Source organism: Gobio gobio (genome assembly GCF_949357685.1).
Source record: "Gobio gobio genome assembly, chromosome: 9".
Classification (NCBI taxonomy): domain Eukaryota; kingdom Metazoa; phylum Chordata; class Actinopteri; order Cypriniformes; family Gobionidae; genus Gobio; species Gobio gobio.
In genome coordinates, this window is record NC_137115.1 from 16,834,549 (window position 1) to 16,859,485 (window position 24,937).

Here is a 24,937-nt window from a genome sequence, read left to right on the forward strand (position 1 = left end):
ACTCCAAGGTTTTCTACATAGATTTTCAATAGGGAAAACAAGCAATATGTGCATTAGATAAAATTATATTTTGAAAAACATCAAACAATACAAAAACACTACTACTAAATACAACTAACACCTCATGTATTATATTCATACACCAATCAGGCATAACATTATGACCACTGACAGGTGAAGTGAATAACACTGATGATCTCTTCATCACGGCTCTTGTTAGTGGGCAGGGCTCCTGTTAGTGGGTGGGTTATATTGGGCAGCAAGTGAACATTTTGTCCTCAAAGTTGATGTGTTAGAAGCAGGAAAAATGGGCAAGCGTAAGGATTTGAGCGAGTTTGACAAGGGCCAGATTGTGACGGCTAGACGACTGGGTCAGAGCATCTCCAAAACTGCAGCTCTTGTGGGGTGTTCCCGGTCTGCAGTGGTCAGTCTCTATCAAAAGTGCTCCAAGGAAGGAACAGTGGAGAACCGGCCACAGGGTCATGGGCGGCTAAGGCTCATTGAGACCCGTCAGGGTGCCCATGCTGACCCCTGTCCACCGCCAAAAGCACCAACAGTGGCCCGTGAGCATCAGAACTGGACCCCGGAGCAATGGAAGAAGGTGGCCTGGTCTGATGATCACGTGTTCTTCTACATCACATGGATGGCCGAGTGCGTGTGCGTGGCTTACCTGGGGAACACATGGCACCAGGTGCACTATGGGAAGAAGGCGTGGCGGCGGAGGCAGTGATGCTTTGGGCAATGTTTTGCTGGGAAACCTTGGGTCCTCCATCCATGTGGATGTAACTTTGACATGTACCACCTACCTAAGCATTGTTGCAGTACATGTACACCCTTTCATGGAAACAGTGTTCCCTGGTGGCTGTGGCCTCTTTAACTCTTTCACACTTCCACAAAGCACAAATGCTTCAGGAATGGTTTGAGGAGCACAACGCGTTTGAGGTGTTGACTTGGCCTCCAGATTCCCCAGATCTCAATCCAATCGAGCATCTGTGGGATGTGCTGAACAAACAAGTCTAATCAATGGAGGCCCCACCTCACAACTTACAGGACTTAAAGGATCTGCTGCTAACATCTTGGTGCCAGATACCACAGCACACCTTCAGGGGTCTAGAGGAGTCCATGCCTTGATGGCTCAGGGCTGTTTTGGCAGCAAAAGGGGGACCAACACAATATTAGGGAGGTGGTCATAATTGTATGCCTGATCGGTGATAATAATAATAATAATAAAAAACATAAATGATACTCATAATGCACATTCTTTGAGTTTTCTGAACGTGTAAAAACAAACTTCCCAGGAAGACTTGAATGCACCATATGGTACTAACACTATGATATTGCCTGAACAAAAGTGGTCTAACTGCACAGTGTTGCCCTGAGGCAACAAACAAAAAAAACACAGTTTTAGTATATAAATAAAAACAAAATAAATATTTAAACAATCAAACATACTTCTTTACAAGAAGTGCTGATGCACATGCATATATATTTTTTTATAAATTTATTTCAATTTAAACATGTTAAAAAGTGATATTTATCCAAACAATTGATGGCACTGTGTCCCATGTGGCTTTGCTTCATGAAAGGACTGCTCCACCCCCAAACAAAAAGTCACACCCACTTCAGCCCATCATTTAATTGAACAGACATGTCAGGTGATATTATATATTTAAAAAATATATAAAAAAAAGTTAAAGGGGCGGTGTGAGGTCCAAAAAGGTAGTTTGTTGCCTGAGGGCAACACTATGCCATAGATGGTTAAAAATAAGTAAGAAGATGTGATCTGCAATACTTTTTTGAGCAACCAGACTAGACACATATATACTTATTAAAGAGACATACAAGCAACTAGTAGGTAAACCATGGCTTTACAAATGAAAATGATTATTTTTCCAGCCACAAAATGACTCTAATTTGCCTCTTTGCATTGGAATTCTCTATTTTAACCTTGATTACTGCATTAATTGTAATATAAATAATACAAAATATTTTAAGTGGTCATTAATCGACAAAAATTATTGCACAAATAGTAGGCCTATTTAGTACAAAAAGATATCCTCAAAATATTCAATAAATATTATTAAACTAGAATATAGAACATTTATTTAATTTAAAAATAGTTAAGGTGTATGGTCACATTTGACCACCAATGAGGATTAGGAGTGCGACCAATTAGTAAGGAATAGGCCTACCTGAGGGCTAAATACAAGAAAAACATTAACATTAATGTTAACAATGTTGCATCTCCATCACTCTACATAATAAAATGATCGTGTAAATATGGTTGACGTAATAAAATTCTGCAAATACCTGCATAGTAAAACTGTTGTGCATCCGCTTAAGCCATTCAAATGCATTGACAGAGCGCTTGTTTGTTTAGAAGCTCCGCAAACCACGTGACCACGCGCGCCACCGGGAGATGAGAGCATGTCGCAACTCTGTTTTTCAACGCCTCTGACTTTAACTTTTATGCCACATTAGCGCCAAAACGATATTTATTGTTTGAATTTCGTATTCAATATTAAAAGCTTAGACTTTCATACCAAAAGCAGGTTTGGCAGTTTGGCGTGAGATTTTAAAAAGTCAATTAATAACGACGCACAATATGTGGCGGCCGGTGTTGTATCTGTGGCGCAGCGCCACAAATTAGTCTATGTGTGGGAAACACTGGGGTAATTGAAAAGATCCAGCTCATTTACTAATCGGACACTGCTAAAGCTTCTCTGAGCAAGTAACAATTTATTCAGTTCAAAATAACGAGGAAAGACATTTTTTATGAGATGTACTGGAGTAAAAAGTATGATATTATTTTGAAATATAGTGAAGTAAAAGTTTCCCAAAATAAAATGTCTCAGATAAAGTACAGATACTTGACAAAACTTAAGTACAGTAACAAAGTAAAAAAACATAAAATAAAATAAACTTTGTTACTGTCCATCAAATGTTCAGAAGAGGATGTTTTATTGGCTGCCATTTGACAAAGTATTTTAAACTGATTAATTAATAATAGAAAAAAAAACTAACCTTAAAACTAAACTAACCTAAAACTAATAAACTAATGTGTCCCCAACTAAGCAAGCCAAAAGCCAAAGGCAACAGAGGCGATGGTGGCAAGGAACCAAAACTGCATCAGGTGACAGAATGGAGAAAAAAAACCTTCGGAGAAACCAGGCTCAGTCGGTGTGCCAGTTCTCCTCTGGCCAACGAACAAACAGTGTATGATTATGGTTCAGGCAAAATTACGAGTCAGAAGTCATATTAGATTGGAATATTCAGAATCTTTGTCCAGTTCCATCTGATCGAAGATCGGAGTCATAACGCAGGAGACGGGTTTGTTGAGGATGTGTCGATGAGGCCGTCACAAAGGAGAGTCTAGTTGACACGGTCTCTGCAGACACTTCAGGGCTGCATTGGTCACGTCTAAATCGCAGGTCCACCAGAGAGAGAGTCCATAATTAAATAATTTTTGGAGCCTTGGTGTCACAGAATTCTACTGACGAGGCAAGTTGTTGGACCCAAGTGCAGCTTTTAATCAAAATATCAAAACATGGCAATACTAGAAACAAAAGACGTTGCTAAGCATAACTCTCACCTATACAGCAGGTAACAACATCAATAACAGACAAGGACACACAGCAAACATGAGGGCTTAAATACACAGACTAAATGACAAGACAAGTGACACCTGTGAACAGTGATGAGACAATTAGCCAATGACATGACACAACACATGAGGGCATAGGAATCACATGACAATGAAACACATGACAAAACCAGGAAACTGAAAGGACAAGACAAACTTAAGGTGTGTTCGACATCGGCTGCGGCTGGATGCAACTGATCGGCGAGAGTAGCCGCGTGCAGGCGGGGAGGAGCTGCAAACACAGACGTGAAGTCGGACACTTTCTGCTTCCCGCGGAGACGCTCGCGCTGTGTTTGCACACTTTATCAGCTGAAGTGAAATAAATGCAATATTTGGCAATACACAGATGTTTCAGAGACATTATTGTCATGTAATACTTTATGCACTGCTTAATACAGCGTGTGTTTTTACAAGAATAAAGTTCAACATATAAGCCTACACTATCAATGAAGTGGGGTCTATGTTTTTAATCAGTTATATTTTGATAAACATGACAATATAACATCGCGACTACATGAAAGGAGGTTTTACTGTTATAAAAAACAGATTTGTGCGCATTAGTGGAGCTGAAGGTTTTAGAATAAACACGAAACACACGTGATCGCTGTCATGCGGTGAATCTGGCCAATCGTAGAACAGCTGTGTCGTCATCAGAGCCCGTGCAGCCTCATGCAGTCGCTCTCGAGAAACTGCACCGGCTGTAATCGCCGGCTGCTCTCGAATCGCTCTCGCGGCACTTTGTTGACATACGTCACTGTCACGTGGCGTCGGCGTTGCCTCAAGTCGGACAAAATTTCTAACCGGCATGCACTGCTTCAAGTCACATCACAAGTCAAGTCACAAGTGCGCATCGCTGGGTGAAGTCGAACAAGCCTTTAGAAACATGACAGTAAACGTGATGAACTAAACACATGAAACATGAACCAACACCAAAACACCATGTGACACTTGGTGTGCCGATATCTTTTCAGTTTTTTTATTATTTCCTTTGTCAAGCACCCAACTTGAACATTTTTGCCAGTGATGTGTGTGCTTTTGTCCCGTTTGCTGACTGTTTCATGCAGACTGTTTCAGAGTAAAATCTGAGCAATTGTTTGTTTTGAATTAGATTTGATTATTACTACTCACCAGGCTCTGGCATGTGCTGATATTTGATCATGCTCGTTGGGTCACCCTTGTTTACATGGAGAAGTAGATGAGAGTTGTGACATTCCCACTCTATATGAGTGTCACTTAAAAAAATATAAATATATATTTAAAGATGGTGGGAATCCATTACAGTTAGTTCTGGCCCACTTTTCTTTAATTTATTTTTTTATACCCTTGATTGTAATATATACATCATAAACAATATGTGATTTGTTATTGTTGATGTCTTTCTAATATATTGTCCTTTATCCTTAGAAACTGTTGTAGCCGTTTTTCTACTACAGTATGTTGGTTAAATCCATTGAAGGAAACACAATTGTAACTTTCTTTTGTTAACTCTGAGTCAATCGCATGGGTTTTGTTATCAGTCTTAGACCGTGTGTGGACACTCTTAGTCAATCCATGCAAAATTAGACAGTGCGGATCATCGGTGGACGTTAATGACAGGGTACAGGTATGTAGGCTGGAAGTTGACAGAACACGAAGAGATTATGACTGTTCCATGATTCACTTGTTTTTCATATGAAATACTAATCTAAAAATAAGTTGTGAATCTCATAACTTTATATGGTTCACTGCCTGTAATGGAGGGGATTGGGACTGAGCTCCAGCTCAAAGTTCCTCCTTTGGACATAAACTATGGAAAAATAAAGAAGAGTGTTACAGTGGTTGGCAAATAAAAAAATGCAGCATGAGAAAAGACAGGCAGAGTGTTGAGGACTTGAAAAAAGTGCAATATCAAAAAATGTAAGACATGGAAGCATCAAACCAGCATGAGCGATGGAGAGGGCGCGCTTGAGGCAGACAGGATAAGGAGAGGTGGGGAGTAGGGCAGAAGATGTGGAGTGTGGGTAATGAGTAGAGATCCATGGTGGGGTTGCTGAACTCGACTTTTTGCTGTCTGTGAGTGAATTCTAGAGGGGATGCTGGGAGCAGAAATGCTCCATGAAATCAAAAGTTTCTGTTTCTCCTATTTACTCCAAACAGTCTCTCAAGTAAAAACAAAGGAGTGAAAAACTAGCTTGACATTGCAAAATTTAAAGAGAGCAAGAAACTTTCTGTCGTGTGTCAAATAGTTTCTTCATGCCCTCCAAACCTCCCCTGCAGTGGAGATCTCATGATTAAAAACTGCATCCAAAAAAGACAAATTAACTTGCGAAGCCACTGGTTAAAGAGTCAACATTTTACTTGTTTATTATTTGACCCTTTCACATTCAAGTCGAGTCCCTGGTGTGAGTTTAGCTTTTCCATATTTCCATTTTATTCAGCATATTCAAAATATTTTATTTATTATTTATGTCTTTTTAACTATATTTTCAAATACATGTAAGTAAATGTATTTTGACATTTAAACACCTTTACAATGATCATAATAGTTGATCTATAATGTGTAATGGGCGTTGCCATGTTAGTTTGCGCTGCAACTGTCAGATTTACAAAACAAAATGTCATCCACTTCTCTGTCCTAATAAAACCGTTTCCTAAACAGCTGTTCTAGTGTAGAAGGTGTAAGAAATGTATTATTAGGCTATTATTGTAAAACATTTCATTGTGGCTGAATACCATGAACAAAAATCAACAGGCTAGCAACTTTTGCCTATGGTTTAAAAATAACATAGCAAAAAATATATATAAATGTCAATCATTATTAAAGACAAGTAAACACTCAGTAATTAAAAAAAATAAACAAATTAGCAATTGCACAAAGAAATACAATTGAACAAAGATGATTGAAATAAACATGTTCAGGTATCAGGCTCAGAAACTGTAATCAAAAGTAAAATATCACTGCACTTTATTGATAAAAAATAGGCTATACATTGCAAATATAGTTACAAGTTATTCTGTCTAGAACAGTAAGTGAATTCTCCTCTTTCTTTATGATCACAGGAGACACAGTAATGCACGTTACATTCAGGTTTTCTCAGCTCACCCAAAGATCCTTAAATCAGGTGTAAAGAAGGCCAATGTCAAACCGTGCTTAACATTTCTCTTTTGGTATTGATGAAGTATAATTTGGTCAAATTGTGTTTGTGTGCGCGCATGGGTGTGTGTAAGTGCATAAAGGCCATCAACGACATAACCGACTGTGTTTATGAGAGTATTTTGGCATTTTGTGTGTGTATTTGTCCATTTGCGTGTGCAAAAATACGAGGAAGAGAACTCGTTATCGCAAAATATTCCCTGTGAGAAGCCGATCTGTGCACACGTGTGTGTTTGTGTGTGTGTCTACAGCACAGAAAACAGCGCGCGTCTTTTGTTGTTTGATTAACGTTATCATAGAGACGGCATCAAGAAAATCTGCCATCAACGACATAACCGACTGTGTTTTTGAATTTGAAATATTTGTCCATTCGCGTGCTGTGCAAAAAGACGAGGAAGAGAACTCAGAGTTCATTATCACGCACTATTCATTCAATATGAGAAGCCGTTCTGTGCGCACGTGTGTGTGTGTGTGTGCAGAGGAAAAAAAAAAAAATCATCGAATCACCGGTGGGCAATTTGGAACCAGTTCTGAAATGGAACCGGTTCACGATACCCATCCCTACAAATACCGGTAGTGTTGCTGTTTGTTACCAGTCTGTAGTGTGCTTTCAGAAACCCCCTACATTCCCCAGCTCCACCTGTATAGATCTGCTACGCGGGTTATTTCATGTATGTTACATGTGCAGCAGCAGCATGTCTTACATGCTCACAGCAATGTCTGTGAATGTATTAGCAGTAGCAAGCGTGGCATGGTTGTTGGTGCTAGACGGGCCGGTCTGAGTATTTCACAATCTGCTCAGTTACTGGGATTTTCACGCACAACCATTTGTAGGGTTTACAAAGAATGGTGTGAAAAGGGAAAAACATCCAGTATGCGGCAGTCCTGTGGGCAAAAATCCCTTGTTGATGTTCGAGGTCAGAGGAAAATGGGCTGACTTATTCAAGCTGATAGAAGAGCAACTTTGACTGAAATAACCACTCGTTACAACCGAGGTATGCAGCAAAGCATTTGTGAAGCCACAACACACACAACCTTGAGGCGGATGGGCTACAACAGCAGAAGACCCCACCGGGTACCACTCATCTCCACTACAAATAGGAAAAAGAGGCTACAATTTGCACAAGCTCACCAAAATTGGACAGTTGAAGACTGGAAAAATGTTGCCTGGTCTGATGAGTCTCAATTTCTGTTGAGACATTCAGATGGTAGTGTCAGAATTTGGCGTAAACAGAATGAGAACATGGATCCATCATGCCTTGTTACCACTGTGCAGGCTGCTGGTGGTGGTGTAATGGTGTGTGGGATGTTTTCCTGCACACTTTAGGCCCCTTAGTGCCAATTGGGCATCGTTTAAATTAGGGGTGGGCGATATCTCGATATTCAAAATATATCGAGATATTTTTTAAACACGATATGGATTTTGACATATCGATATATTGTTTATAATTAATTCTGATTCCGCCACTTTGCTTGTTTGCCTTCTCTGTGCTGTGCTCGCCCCCGCTCGCTCGCCCCCCGCCTCCTTGCTTTTGTTCCCCCTCCCCTCGCGTGTTATCATGGCGGCGTCGCAACCAGCTCGGAGGCTACAGAACTCGTCTTAAAAACAACTGGCTCCATTATATGGAGATACTTCGGTTAAGGCGTCGGACGAACAGCAGACATATGTCTACTGCCATGAATGCCGACAGTTGGTTCTCAAACACTTGATCCAAGATACAGTTTACCTAGGCAGCATTACTTTGCGAGACAAGAACTCCCGCGACTGTACACTACGGAGAGAGAGCGGCTCGCTTGCTGGAGAAGGTTTCTTACTATGCCCTTGATTTGAGTTGTTTTATTTTTGAATGAAAATTCATTATTTGCATGCGTTTTTTAAAGCCTTGCGCGTAGGGCACAGAGCGCGCGCACTAAAAGCCTGTCAAACAAGTGATTACTGGACTAAATCTTACTGCGCTAATACTGTCAAATACACACAAGGTTAACATAAACACAGTCGGTTATGTCTAAAGTGAAAGTAAAATCGGCGTGTGTTTGTATATTAGATGCGTGAAAGTCTTAAATTGACAGCAGGGCAGCCAGTGAACATGCTGCCGCTTGTCCTTAAAGGGACAGTTCACTCTAAAATGATGTCATTATTTACTCACTCTAATGTTGTTCCAAACCTGTATTAATTTCTTCTGTTGAACACAGACAGCTGATAGTAGCGATTGACATCCATATTATTATTTCCTACAATGGGGACCAGCAACTGTTTGGTTTCCAATATTCTTCAAAATACATGTTATGTCCAACAGAAGAAAGAACTTTATTCAGGTTTAAAACAACTTGAGCGTGAGTAATCAATGACAGAATTTTCATTTTTGAGTGAACTATTCCTTTAGTGGTTAATAAAATAACAAAAGACAAAGACAAAATCACTTATGGCTCTTGACTGAAAAACTAATACAGTAGCTTTAATAAGAATCAATGTATATTTTATAGGGAAGTCTATGTAGTGTTTTATTTTTACATTTATTAATTCAATTGAATACTAATATGCTGCTGTACAGCTCTGAGCTGCCAGTGTAAATCTTTATAAATATATATTTATTTTATATTATACAGTACACTAGGAATGTGTACAAGGGTTTTTAAAAGTAAAGTTTTAAGTTTAAGTAAGGTTTTTCAAGTCTTTTAAGTAAAATAAAGAAAGTATTGCAATAAAAAAATATAATTTTTTCCTCCTTAAGCTCTTGCTGTTCGGCTAAGAATAGAATAGCAAAAATCTGATGCAACTAGCCATCAGAACCGAACCGAAAACCGTGGTAAAAAGAACCGTATTGAACTGTGGACTAACTGTATTGTTGCATCCCTACTTTGTTCCTACATGAACTGCCTACCTCTTTGCACTTCAATAAAAAAAAAGACTTTGTGGTATTTGGCATATTTGTTTTTGCAGTAGTTTTTGGGGGGTTATTTTTCCTGTAAAGATATCGAGATATATATCGTATATCGAGATATAGCCAAATATATCGAGATATATTTTTTGCTCCATATCGCCCAGCCCTAGTTTAAATGCCACGGCCTACCTGAGCATTGTTTCTGACCATGTCCATACCTTTATGACCACCATGTACTCATCCTCTGATGGCTACTTCCAGCAGGATAATGCACTATGTCACAAAGGTCGAATCATTTCAAATTGGTTTCTTGAACATGACAATGAGTTCACTGTACTAAAATGGCCCCCACAGTCACCAGATCTCAACCCAATAGTGCATCTTTGGGATGTGGTGGAGCGGGAGCTTTGTGCCCTGGATGTGCATCCCACAAATCTCCATCAACTGCAAGATGCTATCCTATCAATATGGGCCAACATTTTTAAAGAATGCTTTCAGCACCTTGTTGAATCAATGCCACGTATAATTAAGGCAGTTCTGAAGGCGAAAGGGGGTCAAACACAGTATTAGTATGGTGTTCCTAATAATTCTTTAGGTGAGTGTACATAACCAATTTTAACTAATGTAACCTTATTTTAAAGTGTTACAAATATTATTTTTCTCTTGGAAAATGCCACGTTATGGAGGTAAAATTAGCTGTAAATGTTGTTTCATGTTCACTTTAATAGTGCTTTCACACCATTTTGCTTGGTCTATACCAAAGTTCGATTGCTCCCCTATGGGATGATTTTAGTCTCAAAATGATTAATAAATGCACACACAATTATCCATGAACTTGATAAATTTTGCTGATATTTTTTACTATGCACAAACAAATGCCTTTCAACTTGTGTGTGCAAAATACAGAATTACATGAATGTGCAGCGATTTGTACAAATTTTTGTGAAGAATATTTTTGTATTTTGCATTAGTGTATCATAATTTATGCATGCAACAAAGAAGATGCGCATTTGTGGATCATGTGCATTTATTGGCTTCTTTTCTGAGTCGATCTCATTTGATTCAATTGGATTTTGAGACTTAATGTAGGCCTATACACAAATACCAAATGTGCATTACTATTTTTAAACTAATAATTTACAACTTGTGTGTAAATACAGATTTACATGAATGTGCAGCATTTTGTACAAATAGAGGCGTAATTGTGAATGCAAAACTTTGATTGGTTGTTGGTCATAATTTGTGCGCGCAACGAGTAATATGTGGATTTGTGGATCCGGTGATGCGCATGCATTTATTGACTCGTTTGTGAGTCGATCCCATTTGATTAATTTGGATTTTGAGACTTTCATTTCGCGATCCTTGCACGATCCACACACACAACTGTCTAAGAAAGCCTGCTACCACTAGATGGCAGTATCCTGCCAAAACAGACACTGGCACCGTAAGCGTTCTTCTGCCTATAAGACGCCTAATGTTTCCTCGTTATAAAGACAAGGAAATGCTTAACAGTAGGCTAGCATTAAAAAGTTATTAATAATGCATACTTTGTATAGGCAATTAGATGAAATCAGGTTGTGAACACAACATTGTTCATCACAACATTTTTCTCCCATAGAAAACCATTATAAAATGCATAATATTGTCACCTTCTTAAAATAATTGCCCAAGTCATCAAATGACTTTTCCTAGGCTTCTTTTTAACTGCTATATTTAATAAAGGCCTACAGAGTTTGATCTAATATCAGTCTTTTTATTAGTTTAAACGTAGTAATGCACATTTGGTATTTGTGCATACATTAATAACTAGCACCAGGCGTATTCACTAGTAGTTGTTTGTGTGGGGGTTGTGAAATGCTTGAAAATGCGAAAAGAAAGTCTCAAAATCCAAATGAATAAAATGAGATCGACTCAGAAAAGACACCAATAAATTCACGCGTCACATGATCCACAAATGCGCTTTGTTGCATGCGCAAATTATGATACACTAATGCAAAATAAAAAAAAATATTCACAAAAATGTCTCTATTTGTACAAATCACTGCACATTCATGTAGTTCTGTATTTTGCACACACAAGTTGAAAGGCATTTGTTTGTGGATAGTAAAAAATATCTGCAAAATGTATCAAGTTCATGGATAATTGTGTGTGCATTTATTAATAATTTTGATACTAAAATCATCCCATAGCTACCTCCTCTGGTTTTGTTTTCTAAGCGTCAACAGAATTTGTGGCTATCTGCCGCGAATTAACTGCAAAGGTTCCGAAGAACATTGGAGTTAATTCCCGCGGGAGGCGAGCAGAAATTATGTATACATTTCTCTCCCCTTCTCCTACACACACCCACACGCGCACACACACACACACACACACACACACACACACAATTTGACCAATTCTACTTCATCAATACCAAAAGAGAAATGTTAAGCACGGTTTGACATTGACCTTCTTTACACCTGATTTAAGGATCTTTGGGTGAGCTGAGAAAACCTGAATGTAATGTGCATTACTGTGTCTCCTGTGATCGTAAAGAAATGGTCTTTGATTTTGTAGCTGAAACCATTACTCACTTCACCTCTGCGTGTTGATGAAGGGCAAAATTAAATATTATTAAATAAAATTAGAAAGCTTGAGAAAAATGGGCTGACTAAATGTTTTGGTCTCCATTTAAACTGTATTTAGTATTTGGATCACTAAGAGACTAAAAATCTGACAAGCAAGAGATGTCAGCAAAAGTTATAATTTTATTTTCAATCAGTTGCAGGTTATGAGAAATAAATTTAACTTGTGATTTTCTTTTTCTTAAGGGTGCTACTTAAAATAAAAATATGACATCTGTGAAATCAGCTAATGCACTTACCTGGGTCGGACTGATGCACAAATAAGATACATATAAGCATTTTCTGTTCAAGCTACTCTCAAACACTGATTTTTCCCTTATAAATGTTTGAAGTAAAAGCAAGGTGAAGTACTGAATGAAAAATAGATGTTTTTGAGGCAAGTGGAGGCTCATTAAAGACCTTGCGCAAAAAGCAATTTTGCTAAAAGCCAAGACGAATAATTCAGTTTAACAGCCACAGGGTTAAATAATTACAGTATAATTATATGCCACTTTTTTGGGGGGGGGGGGGGGGGGGTTCTAGGTTCACAGTGTATAAATACAAATGTAACCTGCATTTGTGTGTCAGTGGCACAAATATCACTGCCGGTGGTTTTCTGGGTTGATACAGGCCCTTGAATTTGCATTGCATAGCCTTGAGCACTGGCCTGGGAAGATCTCTCTCACAGACACACACATTGGGAAAGGCGATTAGCATCAGCTGTGTAAAAGCAGGAAAGTGAGTCTGCCCTTAATAACATCTCATTGATAGAATTTAAATTGGATGTTAAATAACCATTACCGCAGCTGATTGCCTGGCCAGCCCTGGAAAGTGAGGAGGCTTTCTGCCAAAGCCACTCTTCTTCAGATATGTGAAATTGGGGTGAGATTGAATTAGAGCATGGACAATTAGAGTAGTACCATCAGTACTTTAACATAAAAGGCGGCGTGGGTGGGTTTGAGTGTATTAGAGTCCTTCTGTGTCTCTCATTCCGTGTACAGACCGTTGACCCATATTTGTCACCCACTATCTCTCTAAATGAATGTTTCTGATGGTGAATAGTGATTGAGACAGTGGTGTAGGTTTCATTTGAACACCAAAAGACATGATTTGTTAAAGTTGGAGTGGGATATGTGGCTCAACTCTCTGCTGTCTGCCTCAAAAGCAAAGCAATCAAAATAAACAGATAGAGTTTGAAGCAGTAAATAGAAGAGCTGCCAATTTGCTCCTCACATCAAAGATAATGTGGTTGAGGGAAGAGTAACTCTGGTCATGGCCACCTGTAGCACAATGCAATCCAATTAGACAACTGAAATAATTGGGGAAAACTCAAGAAACAATGCTTGAATGCTTCAATGTTTTTCCTCTTTCCTTCCATTATCTATTTAAAGTTGTCATGAAATCAAAATCGTATTTTTTATACATTCCATTTTCCGGAATGATAAAGCAAAAAACTGATTTGTGAAAACTCTGCAAATTTATTAAAAAGAAAAAGGAAAAACCCGAAATGATTCAGACCCTTGCTGTTGGCAAGGTATTGCACAGGTGATGAATGATTCCTGGTTTCCTCCAGACATGATGCTGGGAATTAAGGTTCATCAGACCAGTTAATATTGTTTCTTGTTATCCTTTAGGTGCTTTTTTTTTTTTTTTTTTTTTGGCAAATTCTGAGCATGTTTTTTTTTTGTCTGCCATAAAGCCCAGATTGGTGAAGTGTTGCAGTGAGGGTTGACTTTCTGCAAGCTTCTCCCATCTCCACACATCATATCTGGTGCTCATCCAGAGTGACCACCGGTTTGGTCTAGCCAAACTTCTTCCATTTAAATGTGGGATAAACCAAAGCAAACCCATACAACCCAAGGAGAACATACAAAATCCACACAGAAAAGCCTCCAGGACTTGAACCAAGGACCTTCTTGCTGGAAGGCAACTGTGCTACCCCCTGAGCTGCCTGTGATATTTAAATTTTTACCTTTGCCTTTGTCATTATAGCGGAATGGAGTGTAGAAAAAAAATTTGATTAATAATTTAAAGGATGCAACAAAATGTGAAAAAAATTAAGGGGTATGAATTAGGACTCATGATGTCAGATTTTTCAATGCACAATTATCTTGGCCAAAATAATTCACAATAGACCCTTTTCACAGACTGTGATGACGCGTTTTAATGGTCATCAATATCGTTTTAATGGTCATCAATATAGAGTGGTCTTTTATTGTGCCAGCCTAAGGCACACTTGTGCAATAATCATGCTGTCTAATCAGCATCTTGAAATGCCACACCTGTGAGGTGGATGGATTATCTCGGCAAAGGAGAAGTGCTCACTAACACAGATTTAGACAGATTTGTGAACAATATTTGAGAGAAATAGGCCTTCTGTGTACATAGAAAAAGTCTTAGGCCCCGTTCACACTGCAAGTCTTAATGCCCAATTCTGATTTTTTGATCAGATCCGATTTTTTTGTTTGGCTGTTCACATTACCTTTTAAAATGTGGCCTATATCTGATTCCAGTGTGAACTGTTTGAAGTTTCAAACTAACCCGCATGCGCAAAAGAACAATAACAATGACGTCAGACGCAGCACGCTGTTGCACTAAAGTTCGGGAGGTTATGGAGGAAATTTTAATTTACATTTAAGACTCTTCACCTTCCTTTGGCACTGAAGCCATGTTCTTCTGTGTCCCCGTTCTTCCATTTCGTGTGCTATTTTTTCAAAAACGGAGCGGTTACGGTAGGATCCTTCTAGTTTAGCTTGATTTGAAGTATCTCCCCATATACCAATTAGGTCTAACACCCTCCATTGACTCGCTCCATCGCTGTTCTCCATATCTAGTCAAGTTTTTAATGTTACTGTCTGTGTCTGTTGGGTCTAGGGCTAACTCGCCGGCGCATAATTGTGACAAATGCCGAGGTAGATTGACGTAAAAGTCACATCAAATCCACCTTGGTTGTTCACACTGCGGCCACATTGAAAAAAATCAGATCTGGGTCTTATTCAGGACCACATATGTATGTGGTCTAAATCTGATTTGAAAAAAATCAGATCTGGGCAAGATTTGAGTGTTCACACTACCTCTGAAGAAGTCTGACCTGGTCACTTGACCCCAAAAAAATCGGATTTGGGCCACTTTTGCCTGCAGTGTGAACGGGGCCTTAGATCTTTGAGTTCAGCTCATGAAAAAATGGGTGCAAAATCTAAAGTGTTGCGTTTATAATTTTGTTCAGTGTAGAAATCTTGAAAAACAAAACCAAAAAATAATGCTATCAGTCAAACTCCTGCAAAGTTTTTATTTATTTATTTTTTAAATGTATGTATATTTATAAAACTAATACTTTGTATTATATTACTTTTGCATCAAGTTACAAAAACGTTCCCTGTCCCGGTTACATATGTAACCTTAGAACAGGGAACGAGACGCTATGTCTTTCTGATGCAGCGCGACTTCCCTTTCGAAAGGGAACAAGTTACTGCTGCTGTAAGGGTGTTTCTAATATAGCGTCTATGGGAGTGATGGTAAAAATTTACATCTTTCTCTCTTTTCACTGCCGTTATCAATCTCACTCTGTTTTTTCCCTCTTTTTGAATTTTTTTTTAAAAGTTTTTATTTTGCTGAGCAAATAGGGACACAAAAAATATATTTAATGTATACACTCATTCACCGCTATAAAGGTTAACCCAACTATGATGACTTCCGCTCTGAGAAACTCGGAAATGTGAAAAGGTCTAACAATATAACGCAATATATACTGAACAAAATTATAAACGCAAACCGATTGTTGCAGCAGCTGTCTGGGTGGCTGGTCTCAGACGATCTTGGAGGTGAAGATGCTGGACGTGGAGGTCCTGGGCTGGTGTGGTTACACGTGGTCTGCGGTTGTGGGGCCGGTTGAATGTACTGCCAAATTCTCTGAAATGCCTTTGGAGACGGCTTATGGTAGAGGAATGAACATTCAATTTACGGGCAACAGCTCTGGTGGACATTCCTGCAGTCAGAACACTCCCTCAAAACTTGCGACATCTGTGGCATTGTGCTGTGTGATAAAACTGCACATTTTAGAGTGGTCTTTTATTGTGCCAGCCTAAGGCACACCTGTGCACTAATCATGCTGTCTAATCAGCATCTTGAAATGCCACACCTGTGAGGTAGATGGATTATCTCGGCAAAGGAGAAGTGCTCACTAACACAGATTTGTGAACAATATTTGAGAGAAACAGGCCTTCTGTGTACATAGAAAAAGTCTTAGATCTTTGAGTTCAGCTCATGAAAAATGGGGGCAAAAACTAAAGTGTTGCGTTTATAATTTTGTTCAGTGTAGAAATCTTGAAAAACAAAACCAAAAAATAATGCTATCAGTCAAACAAATCTTTTCTTTGTTTATTTAATTTATTTGCATACAAAAGGAACAATTACACTTAATGGCAACCAGTTTGAAATAACTTCCTTCTGTGAACTCATGTGGCAGAAATTATATTATATAATAGTATTTTCTACAGTGATACACGCTATATCAATTGTCATTGCATTATAATATACATTAGCTTTATGAAAATAGATGGCTTAAAGAAATACATATAAAACATATATTGTCGCAATGGTGTGTTAACATAAAAGCGACTAGTATGCTGCATACAGTATGTGCTATGATTTGAATTAAATAATCCAAATAATGTCTGTAATTTAGCGCCCAAGTCAAGCCTAATGCTTGAGCCCTCTATTCCATTTGAAGTGGTATTTTGTGTTGTGAACACCTGTTTGCACACAGCAACTATATTTCTGCATAGACGTTGTTCCCCTTGCATTGAAGTCAGCTTCTTAGATTGCAGTGGGAGTGATGTACAGTAGTTTAGTTGTATTGCATTGTATGCAGTGTAAACAAAGTCACATAAATTACACTGTATAGATCAGCGATGGGCAACTTTGGTTCTGGAGGGCCACTGTCACTGTCAGTTTAGATCTATCCCTAATCAAAACACCTGCCTGTAATTTTCAGATATTCCTGAAGACTTTGGTTAGATTTTACACGTTTATGATTAGGGATGGAACTCCCTTTAGATACATGATCAACTACTAATGTATGGAATGTGACATGGTACTCTTGAGTCTTTACACTAAGAAAATCCTGTCATGTGACATGTGGACTGCTTTTTTGTGAGTACAGGAGAGTTAAATCATTATAGTTGAGCTGTTAGTGAAGGTTTGGAATGGAGTTTTTTGCCTTTCACACGTTTTTTTCTTTTTCTTTTCTTTTTTCTAACCAACAGCATCTTTCATCTTTCAATGGATAATGACCAGTCCAGTGAGTGAAAACTACCAGTTCATAAATATTCCTTGTCATTTGGATGAGGACCACCTGGACTGGTCCCAGCGCTCAGTACAATAATGCCAGGCCTGTTCCTCAGATGAGAGCTTCAGTGTGTGAGGAAGGACTTTTTGTTTACTCTGAGATTTTTCTAGGCTGTATAAAGACCTCCATGGCTGCCACAAGTATATGAGATGGCACCATGTAAACAGGTTTCACCAACTCTTTTGGAACCCAGAGCTTAAGCTATGTTCAAAATCACTTATCCGATTTTAATTACAACTACTTGACCAAAGTCTCTCTCTTTCTCTCTTGTTTACATTCTCTGTATTCTTGGACTATGCTACCAGGTTCATTTACATCTTTAAATCAGCTGTTTACTCTACTAAAAAAAAAGACCATATTTGACCACATTAAATTGCCATATTGATCCAAGCTGGTTTAGTGATGGTTTAGCTTCTGGGTCAGCATAGTTATCATGTTTACTAGCAATACTCTGGTTGACTAAAATTATTATTATGGTGAAGCTGATTGACCAAGCTTTGCTGGTATATTAAAATATCTGGTGGGATGACCAGCACACCAGCATCCAAAATCCAACTGGAGACCAGCTATTGGTCCACATTTAGATCCAAATAGACATGTTTCTTTTTTCTCCTATTGTACAGTACATGATGATCAACCCGCTAAAATGGCAAATTGTGTTCTAGTTAGAAATGTCATTAGAATGTAACTTTTTTTTAAGTTCCAGCGAAAACACATAAATATGCTTCAAATCTGCTGGCTTTTGATATCGATATTCGAATGGCATGTGCCTCTTTTTGTGGATTACAATCACTCCATGTGGGTTCATGATTGCTGCCTTTTCAAAGTGCTGATTTGCAAGTTATACTTTCTTTTCTTTTCTTTTCTTTTCTGATTCCCCTTCATTATCTTGTTCTCTCACCTCTCAATCTCTAGGGCTAGTATTGTTCAGAGGAAGATCATCTCATTCCAGGATGAGGGCTCGCTCACGAAGCGGATGTGTGAGAGAGGTGAGTCTTTCATTAATCCTAGCTAGATGATTTAGCACATTACAAGCAGTTATTCTATGAGATGCTATTTTACAGTGTATAGTGCTTTTCCTATTTTCTCTCTTTTCCCCCCAATTTGCCTCCTCATATAGCTGTTTCTATCTGAGCTTTGGTTGTTTTGCAGGCCTGATTGTTACAGGAAAAAAACGAAAATGAAAAAATATACAGTATATATTCCTGCACTTTCCTGTAGAGTTTAGCTCCAACATCCTGCCTGGAAGTTTCTAGCAGAGATGTTCTTATTATTATGGGAAGGGTTTAGTAGTAACATGTGTGGCTCATTTGCCTTGATTACCAATCACATTATAACATCACTGAATTGCTGTCAGTGCCAAACACTATTTGTCTGACTTCTCTTATAGAACATAACTTTTTCAGTGTAAACTCCAAAAATAGATAAATACAAATCAAATGTTTAATGGCAAAGTTGTTGAAGATTCGCTTATAGGCTGTTGATTCATTAGGTAATAAGCTGCTTCCTCACAAAAACAGTTTACACAGCGTATTGAAGACTCTCTTCCATTGACATGTATTAATAAAAAACAGCCACCTGTCTCTTATCCGGTGTACCGCTATATAGTGATAAAGGTGCTTTTCAAAGCATAAACATAAAAGCATATCCAAACAAAACAAACGAACCAAACAATATAACAAGTATAATATACATAATACAGACACAACATGAGTCAACAGCATAGCCCAAAGTGATCCAACCAGCCCAAACAAAATGAGTGAAACAAAAAATGTCCAAGTAGTCCCTGCTGAAACAATGAAACAAACATCCAGTCCAATAGGTATCAGTATAAAGTCAAAAGCCACTGGTACCGGGATGAAAAATAAAGCAGCTATGTAAAAGTGAAAAAAAAAACAGAAAAGAAAAAAAACTACAACAACAACAACGCACATTTATGTTAAATTTGTTTAGGACAAAACAGCACCCCTGGGGACCAGTGTTAAAAACAAAACATAGCAACAGGGACATCTTGCATGTTTCAATACTTTACATTTTTGACATTGTATGTCTATCTAGTGACTCAACAAAAGTCTGTGTGATTGAGCTGTTGTGCAGTTCATATATATATATATATATATATATATATATATATATATATATATATATATATATATATATATAATTAGATATAATTATTATTTTGTAGGTATAATAATTGTATAGATCAATAAGTAATACATAAACAATGTATCATTAATTATTTATGTATTATAATTAATAAGTAATTTATCTATTTGGATATAAATAATTGTAATAATCCAGCCATTCTCTCTTGTCCTTTAGAACCGCTGTATGGAGAATCCACAGACAAACCCCTGCTGGACTGCTGTGCCTGTGGAACTGCCAAATACAGAGTCACCTTCTACGGGAACTGGTCAGAGAAATTGCACCCTAAAGACTACCCAAGTAAGACACTATGTCCTCAATGACATGTGAGGTGTGTAATTTTTTCAATGTTAAAAAACTCTCTCCTATACCAGTTAAAATGGCAGAGACACTAAGTGATTTGAAATTTGATGCAATACTTAGGCACAAATTATTTACAGTTATTTAAAAAATTATACCTTACATCATGCAACCCTCATGAGGAGAGGTTTTCTGTTACTTTTCTTAATGAACAAGTGTAGATTTGTTTCCTTACATTGAAGGAGGGAGGGAATCAAGCCATGCCAAGGGAGCAGAATATCATAGAGCAGTTCTTATGGAAAACACCCAGTTCCCTTTCAGTCGGTCACGTTCGACGTACGTCGGAACTGACCGACGAATTGGGATCTGATCTCAGAGACCAATCTACTTCGAGTGTATTAAAAACGAGCCAATGGAGATTGGCATGCGATCCACGCATTCCACGCACCGCCCCGCAGCGCGGGTATAAATAAGGAAGTGGAATGCTTGATCATTGCCTTTTTTTTCGGAGCCGAACAGCGTCATTGCTGTGTCTACGAAGAGTGTTATTCGAGTCTCGTGAGAAGGATTGCTGTTCCAGTGCGGGTGTGACGGCGCTTTTCAGCGGGTGGCCGCTTCAGAGGAGATAAAGAGCTGGTTTTGTTGGTTGGCTGGGCGTTTCCATTTCTGAGTGCTCACGCAGGCTTGCACTATCTGAACTGCGTGAGCCGCGGTCATCTCCCTGAGTGCTTCAGCACTGAAAGAGCGGTTTTCCTTTTCTAAAAGAGCAACACGGTTTGACCCTGCGTCTTTTTCAAGATGTCATTCAAACCGCGTGTTTCTGGATGCGGTTGTTTCCTGTCCTCATTTGACGGCCACGATCTCTCTCACATATAAACATGTGTGATTGCGTTCGTGGGTGATCCATGCTCTCTCAGGAGAGCATGGTCACGTCGGCGCGTTGTTCGTCTCACCTTTCTCGTAAGGGCTCGAGCGTTCAGCGCGCCGTGTGCCGTCGAGCGCCGGCTGACAGCGGGGGTTGCCACGGCAACCCAGCGCGTCACTCGGCACTCTCTAGATGCGCGGTCCAGACTATGAAACATCAAATGGAACATCTATGAAACATCAAATAACCTTTCCTTATTCCCTGATCTAGTTTCTTTTCTGGTGCATCAGAAAAGGACTACTTTAGCTAATAAGCTTTGGTGGACCTGAGGATTACAGTGGGGCATCCCCGCCGGGTACATCTCTTCGGGCCCCCACTCCTCTATCGCATCATGAGCATGCCGAGACTTTGTTCGTGGGTGGTTCATGTTCTCTCATGAGAACATGACCACGTCGGTGCGGTGTTCGTCTTGCCTTTTCATAGGGCTTGAGCGTTCAGCGCACCGTGTGCCGTCGAGTTTGACGGCCACGTTCACTGTTTCACATGCCTGCTGGTAGCTTACAGATGGGATTGCTGGTCCTTTTAAAACAAGGAGACCTAATGTTTCATTTGTGGCTCTGGCAGAGGACAGATGTCAATTGCTGCATCGGAGAGAGGGCTGTTATGCACTGGAAATGATGATGCTGAGTTTCCCACTATAATGGTGTGTGCTTTTGCTGAATCAGATTCAGAGTTGGCAGCCATGCTTTCCCGGGTGGCTGAGGCGTAGTGCAACGCTTAAATCGCCTTGCCTACCCCCGTGCCTTTTTTCCCGGATGGGCATTGGAAAAATTAGCAGTATGGAACTATTTGGTGTCAAAATATGGAACACCAAAAGGGCCGAAATCTGTATAAATTTTTCCCTCTCTCACTACCCTCTGTCCTGCATGTACGAGGGTAGTCCCGACCCAGGGGTTATGCAGGAACTGCGTGCGGTGGTGGACCTCGCTCTCTGGGCGACGGAAGTCACTGCACGCTCCCTGGGTCAGGCGATGTCCACACTAGTGGTCCAGGAACCTGGGGCTAAACCTGGCCGATATGCGTGAGTCCGATTAAGTTCGGTTCCTTAACGCCCCTGTCTGTCAGGCTGGCCTCTTCGGCGACGCCGTCGAGTACTTTGCCCAGCAGTTCTCGATGGCCTAGAAGCAGACAGACCCTTGTCGCCGAGGGCGCCCCCCCTGCGTCCGCCTCTGCCCCTGCGAAACCCAGGCAGCAGCCTCCATCTGGGAGGCAGGGTGCCGGACGTAAGGGAGGCGCCCAACCCACTCAGGGCTTGCTAGTCTACAAGCAAGCGTAAGGGCAAGCGGCCCTGAGATGGGCAGCCCAGGGAGAACAGGAGCTGCTCCGAGGGAGTTGGTGTCCGCACCCCTCCCTCACCCCCCCGGAGGAGGACCGGGGGCCCTGACTGGTGTCAATACTCTCCCGCTGGCTCTCCGGAGTCCAGCGGTACCCACATTTTCAGAGCAGTTTCCTCTCTCCCTGGGCCCCAAGAGGGCCAGGTTGGCAGTGTGCGACGCCCCCGGGCCTTGTCACTTCTTTCCTCCCCTCCCTTCGCCAGGGGGCAGCAGTGTGGGCACCGAGAACGCCCCCGGGCCTTCTCACCCACACTCTGCCCCACCCTGGAATACTCAGACAACACTCCGGGCCGCCTCCGGGCCTCCCGAGTCGGGTCTGTCTATTCCGCCTCGCTGCCCCACCCCGGGTACGTCTGTGGTGCCGTTGGTCCCGCTTGTGCGTACATCAACCGTCAGGGTGGTCTACGCTCCCGTTGCATGTTCTAACTCGCCCGCCACCTCCTCCTTTGGAGTCAGAAGCATCTGAGGTCGCTTCGTGCCATTCACATCCCAGGTGCGCTGAACCAGACAGCCGACGAGCTCTCTCGCCAGTCGACACCTCCGGGGGAGTGGCGACTCCATCCCCAGGCGGATATGGGACCTCTTCGGAGCCGCACAGGTAGACCTGTTTGCCTCTCCGGACTCGACCCATTGCCAGTGGTACTATTCCCTGACCGGGGGCACCCTCGGCACGGATGCACTGGCGCACAGCTGGCCCCGGGACCTGCGCAAATATGCGTTTCCCCCAGTGAGCCTTCTTGCACAGACCCTGTGCAAGGTCAGGGAGGACGAGGAGCAGGTCTTGTTAGTTGCGCCCTACTGGCCCAACCTGACCTGGTTCCCAGAACTAACTCTCCTCGCGACAGCCCCTCCTTGGCCGATCCCCCTGAGGAGGGACCTTCTTTCTCAGGGACGGGGCACTCTATGGCACCCGCGTCCAGACCTCTGGAAACTCCATGTCTGGTCCCTGGACGGGACGCGGAGGTTCTAGGTGGTCTACCACAGGCAGTGGTGGACACCATCTCTTCTGCTAGAGCCCCCTCTACGAGGCGCCTCTACGCTTTGAAGTGGAACCTGTTCGTTGAATGGTGCTCTTCCCACCGGGAAGACCCCCGAAGGTGTTCGGTTAGTGTCGTGCTTTCTTTCCTGCAAGATGGGCTGGAGCGAAGGCTGTCTCCCTCCACCCTCAAAGTGTACGTCGCAGCAATAGCGGCGTATCACGACGCAGTCGAAGGTAAGTACATGGGAAAGCACGACTTAATCGTCAGGTTCCTCAGAGGTGCGAGGAGGCTAAATCCTCCTCGTCCAAACTCGTTACCCTTTTGGGACTTAGCTCTAGTGCTCAGAGCACTTCAGAGCCCTCCCTTTGAGCCTTTGCAGTCTGTGGAGCTTAAAATCCTGTCAATGAAGACAGTGCTTCTGACGGCATTGGCCTCCATCAAGAGGGTAGGGGACCTGCATGCACTTTCGGTCAACGAATCGTGCCTAGAATTCGGGCCGGCCAACTCTCACGTTGTCCTGAGACCCCGGTCTGGATACGTGCCCAAGGTTCCTACCACTCCCTTCCGGGACCAGGTAGTGAACCTGCAAGCGCTGCCCTCGGAGGAGGCAGACCCAGCCCAGGCTTTGTTATGTCCCGTCCGCGCTCTTCGCGCTTACGTCAACCGGACTCAAAGCTTTCGGACCTCAGAGCAACTCTTTGTCTGTTACGGAGGCCAGCAGAAGGGAAGGCTGTCTCCAAGCAGAGGTTAGCCCACTGGATAGTGGATGCTATCGTCTTGGCTTACCAGTCCCAAGACGTGCCTTGCCCGTTCGGGTTGCGAGCACACTCAACAAGGAGTGTTGCTTCTTCCTGGGCGCTGGCTCAAGGCGCCTCGCTGACAGATATATGTAGAGCTGCGGGCTGGGCGACACCTAACACGTTCGCTAGATTCTATAGCCTCCGTGTAGAGCCGGTATCTTCCCGCATCCTCGCCCCCAGTGGCCAGTAGCGCTAAGTGCCCGTTCTAAGTGTCGGCTTGCAACGCCACTCCCGCCCTCTGGGCCGGATACGTGCGTCTATTTTCTCCAGTTGTGTTCCCCGGAAACGGCTAACCCTGTCGAGCTCCTCCGTCACCCCTGCGGTGCCAGACGTTGCGGCCGTCTGACGCCAGGCCTGCACCCGAATGCTTGTGAAACGTGTGTGTAGGCTGGGTTCCATATGTAGCGGTCCCCTCACGGCTACCCCATATGTGTATTCTTCCACGGTACCAGCTACCCTACTCGGCTAGCCCCGTGTCTTCCCTTGACAGAGCCCGCTCTGTCGTCTCTGGGCGTGTTCTTTCCCCCCTGGGACCAGGCTGGAACCACCCCAGAGACTGCCATATGTTGCACTACCCTGCCAGGTTAGTCCTTATGTGTATTCTGCCACCTAGCCTTCTACGAAGGACGTGGCTCCGCAGCGTACCATCTCCCGAGACGGGCACGCTTTCCCAGCGTTATCCAATAGTCACACTGAGTGGGTCTTGCAGAAACAGCAGTGACTGACCTCCCTGCTTGGAGCCCTGACTTCCGTACCATCTAAGACGGTCCAGTGCGCTCAAGCAGGACGCTGGAAGGGCCAGCGCCCTGGCGTTTTGGTAGGGATCCCAATTCGTCGGTCAG

The 24,937-nt window shown here is 41.7% G+C and overlaps 1 protein-coding gene across 1 annotated transcript in view; it reads left to right on the forward strand.

The window, feature by feature from the left end:
* Positions 1-24,937, forward strand: part of spon1a (spondin 1a) — a 329,503-nt gene that overhangs the window by 37,197 nt on the left and 267,369 nt on the right. Inside the window, exons 4-5 of the mRNA XM_079824799.1 lie at positions 18,524-18,597; positions 19,934-20,056. Coding sequence (XP_079680925.1) covers positions 18,524-18,597; positions 19,934-20,056 — 197 coding nt within the window. The remainder of the gene's footprint in view (positions 1-18,523; positions 18,598-19,933; positions 20,057-24,937) is intronic.